This window comes from Trachurus japonicus, chromosome 2, assembly GCF_045865225.1.
Source record: "Trachurus japonicus isolate A0001 chromosome 2, Traja_1.0".
In the NCBI taxonomy this organism is placed as follows: Eukaryota; Metazoa; Chordata; class Actinopteri; order Carangiformes; family Carangidae; genus Trachurus; species Trachurus japonicus.
The window spans coordinates 10,003,583-10,016,365 of NC_140908.1; the positions used below are offsets into that span (position 1 = coordinate 10,003,583).

Genomic DNA, 12,783 nt, shown 5'->3' on the forward strand with positions numbered 1-12,783 from the left:
ATACAGTCAGCGCCACTGTCACTGTGCCTCTGCAACAATGAGTATTTCTGTCACACGGTGCTAGAGGATTGATTAAAACAAACAATAAGATTGTAATATGGGCTGGGCTGCACCTATAGTGCAGGCGGAGGGGCGGGCAGAGACTCTCTCTCTCTCGGGCAGTGACACACTGTCATTGATTCATATTTCAGCACTGAGACAGCGGACAGCGCGCGATTGGTCGTACCGTAGGCTACACACAGCGCAGATGCTGTGACCCCCGAACTGACTAAGCCCTGATCTTCATGGCCCATGAACGTTGATAGAAGGAAAAAATAGAAAGAAAGGAGTTAATTGAGTGAGTGGTTAATTGTCATATCCACTAGGACCATGTTTTTTCTTCTTTTTAAATAGGATCTGTGAATATAATTTCCTCATTTATTGATGCAGTCATTTGGGCACTAAATGATCAGTAAAACAAGATGCCTCGAGTCCATATTTATGTTTCTTCAGTAGGCTACCTGGCTGATATCAGACTTGCCCACATCTGTGTTATTACAGTAACACTGGTGCACGTTGTGCGCAAATGATGCGCTGAGATCCGGGAGCTGTCCATGGACTATAGCATAAATATTTATCAGTTGCGTCTGCACACGAGACACGTGTGTGTCATGTCAACGGGCTCTACAAACATATCATATGCCACGTAATGGGACTTATGGCTCATTTTTAATCAATAATAGCCTATACTGCACAACTGAAAATATTGTAGCAACTCCACAGTAATGTTCTTGTTATGATTAAGTTGTGTGATTTCTGACTGACTGTGAATGTGTAGGGCACGGGCAGGTAGGGTGGTTGGATGAGAAACTGAGGGGCCAGAGTGAGGAAGACAGCTGCGTCTGTGTGTAGGTGAGTGAGGGAGGAGGAGCAGAGGAGGGAAGGGAGCAGTCATAAGTTAGGGTTATGTTGTTGTAGACAGTAACGTCGGGTTGGACGCTACAGTATCAATAAAAACATGAGTTTAACATAAGCCTCAGACGTAAAATAGCCGCGGAGCGAGCCAGCTTCCTTTCGGCCCCGTTAACCGATTGTCGCCAGATGCGCCAGAGCGCGCACCTCTGTGCCAGGCTCGCGCTCTGGGCGATTTGTGTTTTTCATCTTAACAGAGCGCGCCAGAAATTAATACACACATTCACATGATACACATACCCACAGACACACAGCTGAGGGGCCGAGGCGCAGCACGGAGAAATGCGCATCTGGTGCCGCCCCCCGTGTGTGTGTGTGTGTGTGTGTGTGTGTGTGTGTGTGTGTGTGTGTGTGTGGCATGCACTTCAACCAAGGGGTAAAAGAGTGACATGGGAGAGCAGAGCAGCAAAAACATTTACCACTGCTCCAATAAATGACACAAACAGTAACGCCGGTGTCGGAATTCTGGATGGTCGAATTTAGCCCTGGTCGGAATACAGAGATTATTTTGGTCGGAGCAATGGGCAGTCGGACCAATGGGCCTATAAAAGTCGGATTAATGGGTAGTCGGAGAGGTGGGCCGTCGGATTTTGGGGCCGTCGGACTGACGTATGCTCCCCGAACAGGGCGACATTATACCTGCAGAATATGTGCATGTTAGTATTGTTATTGTGAGCATGTTGTTGACTTTTATGTTTCTATCAAAGCACTGCTACAGTACCATGACTCTTGACTTTAACTTTAGTAGAAGCTGATATATTGATAAATTGAAAACAAATCAATAATAAAGTTAATTGTAACGTGCAGCACTAGTATCTGCATTCAAATCCAGTGCTGTTCCAATCCTGATTTTTTTTTTGTGTCTCATGATCTGCATTCAGTCCCACTCACTTGCACACACGCCATATACTTACTGTCAGTGATGGGCTCCATGCAGAAGCCCAGCAACGCATGCAGGAAATCCACAATGTTATTGAGAGAGTCTTTGTTCACATACTCGCGCATTGTCTGGCGAAACTGCAGCTTGTCCAGCTTATACAGGCTGGTCAGGCAGTTCTGGGCCTGAGAGGAGAGACAGAGACGTGGGACAGGAGACACTGTGCATTATGGAAGATTTACATGAATCAATGTTTTTCCCAAAAATAAAGTCAAGTCAGAGAGGAATCAACTGGCTATTTTCATCGCTTCTCATCGATTCTCGCGACAACCATCGGCGTTTAATTTAATCTTCACTACTTCATCTAATAATAAAAAAATATTGACTGGCTTGGAAATAGAACCGCAGCCGCTCCTCGTTCATGTTACAAACCCCTCGTAGGATTCATTCCAGTTTCATTAAACTTTTATGACAGCTGAGGAGCAATATGCTTAATAATAAATAAACAGGGAATACACGTCGAGCGTCACTAACTGGGCTGATTAAGCGCATGCAGAGGTCGGCTGAGTGCGAGGAGAAGAGTCTGACCTGCATCCTGAGGCGGTCTCCCGACAGTCCGCGGTGGCCCTCGCCGCAGCCGTAGGCGCAGCCCAGAGACTTGACAATCTTTATCAGCATGGTCAGAGCCAGGCGGTGCGCGCTGAGGCCGGAGCCCTCCTCCTGTTGACGGTGAAGTGAAAGTTTTATCATCTATTAAACATCCTCTATGTTTACCTTTTTTATTCAAAGTAAGAAGACCCAAAGAGTGATTGCCCTTGCACCCCTCTCAACAAAAACTGAAATAACAAACAGAAAAAGGTGAGGAAACCCTCCAGAGATAGGTGGCTGGAGAGATTCTTCTATTATTTAAGTATGGAAAAAACCACCTCCATCCTTAGGGAATTAGACAAGGATAACACGTTATACATTTTATTGTTGGCAGGTACTGTGTGTGTGTTTAGAGGGCGAATTTATTGATGAAATTGTATTCATGTATGCATTTATGCAACATTGTAATGGTATTTATATGCATGTCTTAACATGGACCCCAGGAAGAGCAGCTGTTGCATTAGTAACAGCTATGGGATCCAAATTAACAAATAAACAGATAAACTGATAATTTCCCCTAACCCTAACCCTGAAAATAAAATTCAATATGAATGGGAAAAAAACCCCCACACACCTTTTTATCATTATCCTTGTTATTCTTCACATCGTCCTTGCTCCCCTGCCCGCTCCCTCCGCCGCTTCCCCCTCCTCCTCCTCCTCCGCCTCCGTCCCCTCCTCCTCCCGCTCCTGGGACCGCCGCGCCTCCCTGGGCTCCTCCTCCGAGCCCTTGGCCGGCCGAGTCTTTGGCCCGCGCCTCCTGGTTCTCCTTGTTGTCGGGCTTGGACAGCTTCTTGCCCATGCCGGGCACCACGCCCAGCTGCAGCAGGCAGTCGATGATGTTGAGGGCCACGTCGCAGATCCTGGAGCTGATGTCGTGACTGAGGACGGCGTAGAGGGCTCGCAGGACAGCCTGGAGGATGGAGGAGGATGGAGGATTGAGAAAAGAAAATTTCAGTTTAGATCCTGTCACAGTGGCAGGTTCATTACCTTTAATTATCGGTGCATGTTGTTTTGAGATCAGCAGGGCAGAGACGCTAGCTGCTCAACAACACAATGGAGGTGAATGGTACAGGTCCTCTGTCCCTCATCAAACTCATCAAATACACAATCCAACAACTCACAAACAAAACGCTCTCGTGGAGAAGCTGTGACCTGCACATTCACCACGCTATGAAATAATAATGTAACATTATGAGACAGAGTTGTTTTCGAGGCAAATGCACAGCCAGAACTATATTCCAGAGATGGCTGCTGGGTGGGGTAGTTCCAGGGATTTGCTTCACGTGTCGTAATGTTACATAATTATACATGATTATCTCATAGCGTGGTGAATGTGCAGGTCACAGCTTCTCCACGAGAGCGTTTTGGAGTTGTAGGATTGTGTATTTGATGAGTTTGATGAGGGACAGGGGACCTGTACTGTTCACCTCCATTGTGTTCACTGAGCAGCTCACGTCTCTGCCCCGCTGATCTCAAAACAACATGCACCGATAATTAAAGGTAATGCACCTACATGTACTGCTAAGACTAGAGGGATTATGGCAATAGGCGAATTTGCCACAAATTATCCCTTTAAGTCACTCACAGTGAGGTCCAGCATGCCGTTCTTCAACACAAAGTTGTTGGTCCCCTCGATGTTCTCCCCCTCCTCCAGACAAGAGTAGTTGATGCAGGAGTCGGTGAGGCTGCGCGGCAGGTTGGCGCAGGCCAGCGGCTCCACGGGGAGCTCGGGCACGGCCACGGGGTTGCACAGTTTCTTCATGTGCTCCGTGAAGAAGTCGGCGTAGCCCACGTTGAAGGACGCCACCGTCGTGTTGAACGCCGCCATGGTGATGGTGGAGATCTGGGATCGGACTTTTGAGGGGCCACAGAAAAGAGAGAATTATCATATATTCTAATTGCTAATGGCATAACTCTCTTTTGACACGGATATTTTTATTCTGAGTCAACCAAGCTGCATGAATGTGATGCAGTTTGGAGAATCATCTAAAGCCAGCACTATATGTAAATTAGCACAGTCACAACAATACTATAGTTATATAATCTCGTCCTATTTCTCTGCTCAGCAGGCCTCAGTGGAGTCAGCAGCATCTGCCCTCTCTTTCTTGCGGCTGATTCATGGTAACATGATCATAGTTTTCATCTTGCGGCAGTTTGCAGTTCCTTTTTTTGTTGTTGTTTTTTTTTGACATATTTTCATTTTTATGTTAGTCTTACACTCTGCCAGCCTCTCTCCAAGCTGCACTGAGTTTCCTATCCTCCTGGCATTGACCTTAATCCCTCCTGTACGCTGGCTTCACTGTTCTTTATTACGTGCCTATTTCCTATTTTCATCTGGCTTGCTTTACCTAGTGCTACCATGCAAAAACTTTCAGGTTGCATGAATATTTTCTTCAATTTTCTATTGACTTTTGTGGATATTGAAAAGTTGATTGATCTACAGATTGACAAAATATATTAATTTTTTATTCAAATTTTAAACGACCCTTCACATATTCTCCACTCCGAATATGAACTGTAACTCTCAGGGAGAATAACAAACTGCTCAACAGAAAAACTCATAGTGTGCTCTCATGGTGCTACAAGGCTGATGTGTTATCCTTTATGTATTATTCACTATTTACTGGTTTTATTTATTTTTAATTACTTTTATCTGGCGATTAGACGGATTACTTTTAGTGCTTTTAATCTGACTCGACTGGCACTGTTCATTTTTACGAGTCAGATGTTGCATTCTATCTTATTTATAGCATCTTCAGTATTTGTTGTATAGTATTTTGTTATTTTCAAGTGCAATACTACACCATTGTGCTGCTGCTGAGACAACCTCACCTTTACTTGTGTAGACTTGTTGGTTTTCATTCAATTTTTTACTGTTTTTTACTGTCTTTTGAAAAAAAAACTCCTGCCTCCTGCATCTTAAGCCCCGTCCTCTATCTGGACTCACCCTCCTTGACGGTGTTGTCGCTGTGGCTGTTGGAGTGATCGGGCATGTCTCTGAGCAGAGAGTGGTGCGAATGTGAGTGTTTGGCGCTCAGGCTGTCGGCGTCTGCAGCTGTGTCCGTGCTGCCCCTCCGTGTGAATCTGCCTGGAAAGTGATGCAACAGATACGTTTGTTCAGGTTGAATCAGACACACGAGTGCAAACACAAAGACACACATGCCAGCTGACTATTTTTATAGAAAGGGCCTGGACATCAGATCCTGGTTTTGTGCTCTTATTTCTAGATACATAGCAGGATTGTAAAATGGGGCAATGGGTTCATGGAAAGAGAGCTTTAAAATGAAAAATCTCTACTTCTGGGTAATAATAATAAACGTCTGTGTGCCTTTGGCTAATTTTAATCACACTTCTCTGTGAGAGCTAATAAGAAAAGCCAGTATTAGGGAACTGGCCTAATTCACTGGCTGATGGCAAGATCCAGACAGAATCCTCTGAATCACCAACTGGGGAGCTTAAGGGAGAGGAAGCTGAAGTGCTGTGCACAGTCTATTCTCATTAGGAGCAGCACTCAGCCTACCCATGATGGTGGCCTGCCAGCCGCGGTCCAGAGTTCGTCGATCGTCCCCGAGGCCGGAGAAGCTTCCGAAGGAGAAGGTGCTCCGCGTGGGCGAGACGTCCAGGTGGTCATCGTGGAGCAGGAAGGGGACCCCCATGCGCCGCTGACGCTTCTTCCCCGCGTGATGGTAGGGGATGGAGCCCTTCCTCTCCCGGTCCTCTCGCCGGTTCTTAAACTGGGAGAAGAAACCACAATGATCTCTGTCTGTCTCACTTTTCTAATGCAAAGCAAATTCAATCAGAATGGTTTCCTTGTCTTGTGTGCTCATCTACTTCAAATATAATAACATTTGCATGCGAGTGGAACGAGGGTGTCTTGGATGCATATCTGACCTTTTTGAAGATGTTCATGCCCAGGTCCGAGGCGAGGTCAGGGACCGCCTGTCGACGCAGATTAGTCAGAGACACCCTCGCAAAGGTCTCTGTGCTCAGAGATTTGCCTTCTTCGTTGCATTTCAGACTCATATCCTGCAAAAACACAACAAAGTAATGTAACAAAACAACAAACTACACAGCAGCTCCATATGATTCCTTCCCGCTCTCCTCCTCCCATTACCTGGGTCTTGTGAGTGTTGACCAGCGAGGGCGTCGCGGCGACCATGGAGCTGCTGCGCGGCCGCGGCAGAGGAGCGATCAGAGGCTCCGGGGCGCGTTCGGGTCTCTCCTCCAGGATCTGCCTCAGGCGCTGCAGGTAGAACATCAGCGCCCAGTGCACGCCCTCCTCCGTCCAGTGGGGCTGCAGCAGGCAGCGCAGGACGGCCACGTCGAAGTAGGTGGCGTAACGCGCGCGCTGGCCATCGGACGTCGGCAGACCGCCGGGGGCTGACGTCCTGGAAGCAGAGCGGAGTTAGGGAGTGCTTTTTGATTGATTGATTGAAGTGTTTATTTCGAATATGAAAGACAAAATTAGAAGACATAGAAACAGGGCCGTTGTATAGAGGAGAAAGGTGATGATAATTCTAGGGCCCACAAAACCCAGTAGTCTAATCTTTGTATGACTGAATTATTCTGCATAAGACCCTGACTAATACTCATAGTAATGCTGCATTAGCATCAAAACAAAGTAGGCTAAATGAAAAATTATAATACATACGTAGTCTAAGAAAAAAAGTGGAAAAGTCAGGGGGCAGGGGCCCACTTTAGTATTCTTTAAGGGGGCCCAGAATTCCTAGCAACGGCCCTGCATAGAAATACATATTCGAAAAGGAGTGAGAGGAAGTAAAACTCCCACCCCCCCTCCTTAAACCTGTCTAGATGCTCCTGCCTTGTTACTTATAGTGTATTGCTGACATTGTATTACAAAGTCGTAACTTTTATGTTATGAAAACATAAATGTAATTTACATATACACACCTAATACAGTAATTATACATACATATCTATCTATCGCAGCATGACTTTAGGTTAATGCAGATGTACCAAAACACCACGAACAGTTAGGTGGCGCCCACTGCTCCCAGTGTGTGTGTTCTTTCTTATTTATAGATATAAATGAGTAAATCAATTGTGGACAGTGGCAGATCGGAGTGGAGCAGAATTCAAGGTTAGGGACAGCTGTGCAAACGCAACATGCTCTGCGTGTGCTTTAAGCCTTTCCGATTCTGTCACACAACTCACTGCAAACACAACAATTACACTATATCATTGCCGATCCTGTTCTATTAGCCTGTCGTGAACTCCTGCCACGCTGCTTCATTAATAATGCATCAAAGGAGGATGGTAAACAAGGGCAGAGCCTCCCTCCAGCATCATTTGAGGAGAGAGGGAGCCTAAGCGTACGTGAGTCCACTATAAATAAGCTGGAATGAAGGTCAGGTTGGAGAGTTGCAGAAGGTGTAGAGCACTGTGGAGGAACATATTGATATCATGTGAGGGAGAGAGAGAGAGGGAGGGAGGGAGGGAGAGGAAGAAGGAGGCATTTAATCTTGGCTGTTGTAATAAATGGAGCAGGAAGGGATGGTCGATTTCTACATGAATCACTTTGAGAGAGGACAGCAGAGGGAGGCTGTATCATGTTTCACTGTCTAGCCAACACACACACACACACACACACACACACACACACACTCGAGCCTACTGCTGTTGTGTCAGGTCGCCTAGGAGACCGAGTGACGACAGCAACCACCCGGGCCCGCCGACAGAGAGACAGAGAGAGAGAGAGAGAGAGGGAGCAGGGCGGCCCAGCCCCCCGACTCCATGCGGTATAAGGAGAGGATGCAGCAGCCAGCGGTTGCCATGGAAACTGCCTCAGCATCAGCAGTGCTCCGAGTGGCGCGCGCGAGATGCTGCGCCATGGGATGAATAAGCTGCATTAATCACAGGCGGCGCTGATGGTGGAAATATCGGGGGTGGTACAGTGCGGAAGAGTGTGTGTGTGTGTGTGTGTGTGTGTGTGTGTGTGTGAACATCAGGGAGCAAAAACAAATTTAAACTCCAGCAAAGATAAAAGAAAAGACTGGATTGAGGAGATGTTTTGATAAGATTTCTGCTGGTGTAGGCCAACTGCACAGCCCCGCCCCTTGCTGAATCCATACAGTATGAACACAACCTATAATTTACATCCACGCCACCTCTCTATACGACTCCTGCTCACATTTTCCACACGACGGCTCAAAATTTCCACTGCCGGCACAGAGAAAGCAATTAATCCATCTCTGTTGGGTGTGCGCAGCAAAACAATGGGATCATTCTCATCATCTCCCTTCCTGCATTAACATGTGACTGCTGAAAAAACCCTTTTCGTGTATGAGAATAGCTTAGGGGAGGGGAGGCTTATTTTGATATGCAGTCACTTGCTGGCTGTCAGATGGATCAGAGGAAGCGTTGGAGTGACTTGTTTGGTTGTCAGGACGAGTGCGGATGAGCAACCGACGGCTTATCAGCCTCTCCTTCCATCGCTCTAATTCTCTCAGCCCACTGGTTGGGTGATTCAGGATGGTGACAGCCCTTAGAAATGGTAAACACCTAATTTTTCAAGTGTTTATCTCAGGATTTATCTGCGCAGAGCCTGTTGTGGTGTTTTCTGATAACAGTACATCATATTTGTGGATGAAAACCTGAGGAGTTCAGGCTGAAAACCTTAGATTTACAGTTATAAAAAGGTGTGAGGCAGAGGGAACGGCCTCTGAACCAGGATTTTTAACTTCTCTCAACAATACCAGACTCTGAGCGGGGTCAGTTCATCGTTTGCTGCCAGCCAACCTGGTCAAACCTTTGCCGCGTTCGTGCCAAAAGCGAGCACAGGCTGAGTTTTGAGTCTGGCAGCGAAGGCCGAACAATGCCAGACTTGCCGTTGGCAGACCGAAAAATCAAGCCAGGCCATGTCACGCCAGGCCGGGGACACTGCCAGCATTAGACATGTAGCACATTACTTCAGCGTAATTACCCCGGTTATGCAGGCAAATGTCAGATGGGTCTGCGGATGCTCGGGCAAGACGAGGCGCTGCATGTATGTGTGTGTGGAGACTGCTGCTCAGAGCGACACATTACACAGGGGAAGGAGGAGCTATTCATATACGCTATCTCCGAGCGAGCTAGTGGAGCGAGCTGTGCCGTGCAGTGTGTTTTTTCGACAGACGCTGCCGCAGGGCTAAATGTTTAGCCATCAACAAGATGATGGCACCAGCTCTGTGTCAGCGCGGGTCACTTGGAAAAAATCACTGCACTGCTGCACTGCTTCCACCCGCCACGACTGGCTGCTGCTGCTGCTGCTCGGGTGCACGGTTCACATTTGTGAGAGCAGCAGCATTGATCCCACGGAGCTGCAATATTGATTCATATGTGATGTCACTGCCTTATTGCACATGCTGAAAGACTTCATCACTGTGTCTTAAATTATTCATCATTTTGATAGAATCATCTGATGAGTGAACTGGATGGTTAACCACACCACACTCATTCATGTTGATGTTTTAATCATTAAAAAAAAACATTTTAAATAAGTTGACCTGATGAAAATCTGACTAGATAATAAATATATATTAGCCGGTATTACTTTCTTGCAAGTCACATGCATTCTTAATGATGTGAAATTGTGGTTATTCAGGTGCTTGGTGGTCGTGTGGTTAAGAGCACGTCCCATGTTGGCAATACCCAATGCAGTGATCGCTGGATCGATTCCCCTGTATTGTTGTTTTATGTCTAAACTGTGTTTTTAACTTGTGTTTTTTTATTCTATGCACATCTGGGAGCACGTCAAAGATGAATTTCCACTGCTTTTTGCAAGGGACAATAAAGGTTTTTCTGATTATGACTGTGCCGGTCTGTACTGCATATCATTCCTTCCTACTTTCCTGTCTCTCTCCACTATCTTGTCAATTAAAGGCAAAAATGCCCAAAAAAATATGTAAAAGTGGTTATTCTGATGTTACCGCTCCAGATTGAATATAATTCCATATAATATAATACAGTAACCCTAACCCAGTGTTTTTTTTACCTTGGGGTCGCCTGAAATGTCTATCTTACACATCTCCACAACCTTAAACATCTGTATTCTACACTTTCACTTTCTTGAATATAAATTAAGTTCAAATAAAATGCAGCATATAAAAATATCTGAGCTGGCACATCTTGATTGACGGCTGTGATGGCGGGGTCAACAGAAATTTGTGATGTCAAAATGGGGTCACGAGCCAAAAAAGATTGGGAACCACTGCCCATGTGCTTCAAAGACAGAGAAATGTGGATCAAAAGTGTCTGTGCCTTGTTCCATTTACAGCATTTATGACACCTGAGCATCATCCTGCTTAACAGCACGCCTGAACGGGCTTTAACGCGTCCACATAACCTCTAGATCAAAAATCAATGACGCAACACACGATCAAGTGCTTCCTATCTCGCTGCCTCTCGAGGGGTTAATTCAATAACAGAGCTCACTTTTTCTTGGACGGGCCTTTCACCGGCGGGGGTTGTTGGGAAGGGCCACCCTTCTCCACCGAGTTACCACGACGACAGCTCTGCTCCCCAGCCGAGGGGGAGGAGGAGTCTGATTGGGCCGCTTCGCAAACCACCTGGAAGCCCTGCGGGTGGAGGAGAGGGGGAGAGAGATGGACAGATACTGTACATGGGTGGATAAACAGACTGAAAGACAAACAGACAGCTCCTGGTAATTAAAGGCTTTGAGGCCGGAGCGAGTTTCTGTCCTGACCCCTCGCTAACCACACTAATGCTCCCGGATGACTGGTGCTAATGAATATTATCAGCCTGCCCCCACTGGGAATTTTATGGGGGGAGGGGAAGAAGCCTCAGAGTCTCGCCTGAACATGTCCAATCAACATGGGAGGCAAAATCTGACAAGGATCTGAGCTAAAAGCGCTCACTCACCATGGGACCCGGGTTGCCCGACCCACAGGGGCTGCACTGGTTGTTGACGGGGGAGTTCCTCTTAGCTGTCGGGACAGGCACAGCAAGATTGTGTGTTTTAATTACGAGGGAATAAAAATAGATAAAAGGGGAGGGGGGTAAGTGAGGATTATCTGATTTACCTGTCACAATGTTTCTCACGGGTTTGATGAGTGCGGTGAAGGCGGGGATGTCGGGCTGCCGGTGCTCCCACATGGGCTGCCATATGACCAGGCCGCTGGCCAATCGGAAGGTCAGGTCCGACTCCTGAGAAAAACAAGGAGTGACGGATTTAAAATCTCATTAATAGAGGAAACATTTCTGCACATTTTATCTCAACCCACCCGAGGCATTTTGTATGCATTCAACAAAAGTGCTGTTGTCATGGTGCGATCATTTGTCCAGTTGGGAAACAGTGCAATCCCAATGGGACTGTAATGTGACTCTTGCATCTGTTTGTACACACAGATCAATAGTCATGGGGTGACCCTGGGTGTGTGTTTTACAGGGTTCAATATGATCGTCTAGTAGGAAGGCCAGTTGAGATATTAAGAATTTCAGAATATGAAAAATCTTTTGGCGGTGACATAATGTTTGCAAGCTCCCTGCACAGTGACGATAAATATTAGTAATTTCTGGCATGCTGCTATTACTGTCCACTCCAAGGCTGCACATGTTTATTTGACGAGCAACAGACCTTTATCCGATGAATGAGCGGGGCGAAAAGGAACACAAACAGCTCCACCGTGGCCATGCTCTTGTGGAACAACTTGGTGCGGTTGTGCTCGTCGTCCTCCAGCAGGGAGCCGCTGTGCTGGGGCCCCGAGCCCCCGAGGGCCGAGCCGGAGCAGGAGCCCGGAGCCCCCGGCGACGAGCCCTGGTTCCCCACGGGCTGGAGGAAGGCGCTGCTGCTGCTGCCCCCCGACCAGCCGTGGCCCAGGCTGGGCTCGTGGTTGCACTCCTGCGCGGCGTCCAGCAGCATCCAGTGCAGCGTGTGGAGCAGCTTGGTCTCGGCCACGCCCAGCTTGTCCTGGTGACCTGTCAGAGGTGAGGAGGTCGAGAGGTTAATGCTTGGTGCTGCTTAGTGAGGTGACGAATGGAAAGAGTGAGTAGTTGCCGGTGGGTTCTGGCATATTAGTGGATGTACAGTACCGATGTATCTCAATAAATTAGGATATCATGGAAAAGTTTATTTATGCCAACAATTCAATTTAAAAAGTGTAACCAATACATTATATAGATCCATTATGCACAGAATGAAACATTTTATGTCTTTATTTCTTCAATTTCTTTAATGATTATGGCTTATTTGAAGACTTAAAGGGATAGTTCAACATTTTGGAAAATTGGCCCACTGCCATAATCCCTATAGTTTTAAGAGTAGGTTTGTTACCTTTAATTGTTGGTGC

At 46.9% G+C, this 12,783-nt stretch overlaps 1 protein-coding gene across 3 annotated transcripts in view; it reads right to left on the bottom strand.

The window, feature by feature from the left end:
* Positions 1–12,783, bottom strand: part of unc80 (unc-80 homolog (C. elegans)) — a 49,721-nt gene that overhangs the window by 34,978 nt on the left and 1,960 nt on the right. For all 3 annotated transcript variants that reach the window (XM_085799992.1, XM_085799976.1, XM_085799984.1), the window contains exons 4-15: positions 12,072–12,412; positions 11,518–11,641; positions 11,357–11,421; positions 10,910–11,052; positions 6,591–6,864; positions 6,368–6,502; positions 5,997–6,210; positions 5,424–5,564; positions 4,062–4,330; positions 3,051–3,386; positions 2,417–2,548; positions 1,866–2,013 (exon numbers count right to left, since the gene is read on the bottom strand). In XM_085799992.1, the coding sequence (XP_085656118.1) occupies positions 1,866–2,013; positions 2,417–2,548; positions 3,051–3,386; positions 4,062–4,330; positions 5,424–5,564; positions 5,997–6,210; positions 6,368–6,502; positions 6,591–6,864; positions 10,910–11,052; positions 11,357–11,421; positions 11,518–11,641; positions 12,072–12,412 (2,322 nt within the window). The remainder of the gene's footprint in view (positions 1–1,865; positions 2,014–2,416; positions 2,549–3,050; positions 3,387–4,061; positions 4,331–5,423; positions 5,565–5,996; positions 6,211–6,367; positions 6,503–6,590; positions 6,865–10,909; positions 11,053–11,356; positions 11,422–11,517; positions 11,642–12,071; positions 12,413–12,783) is intronic.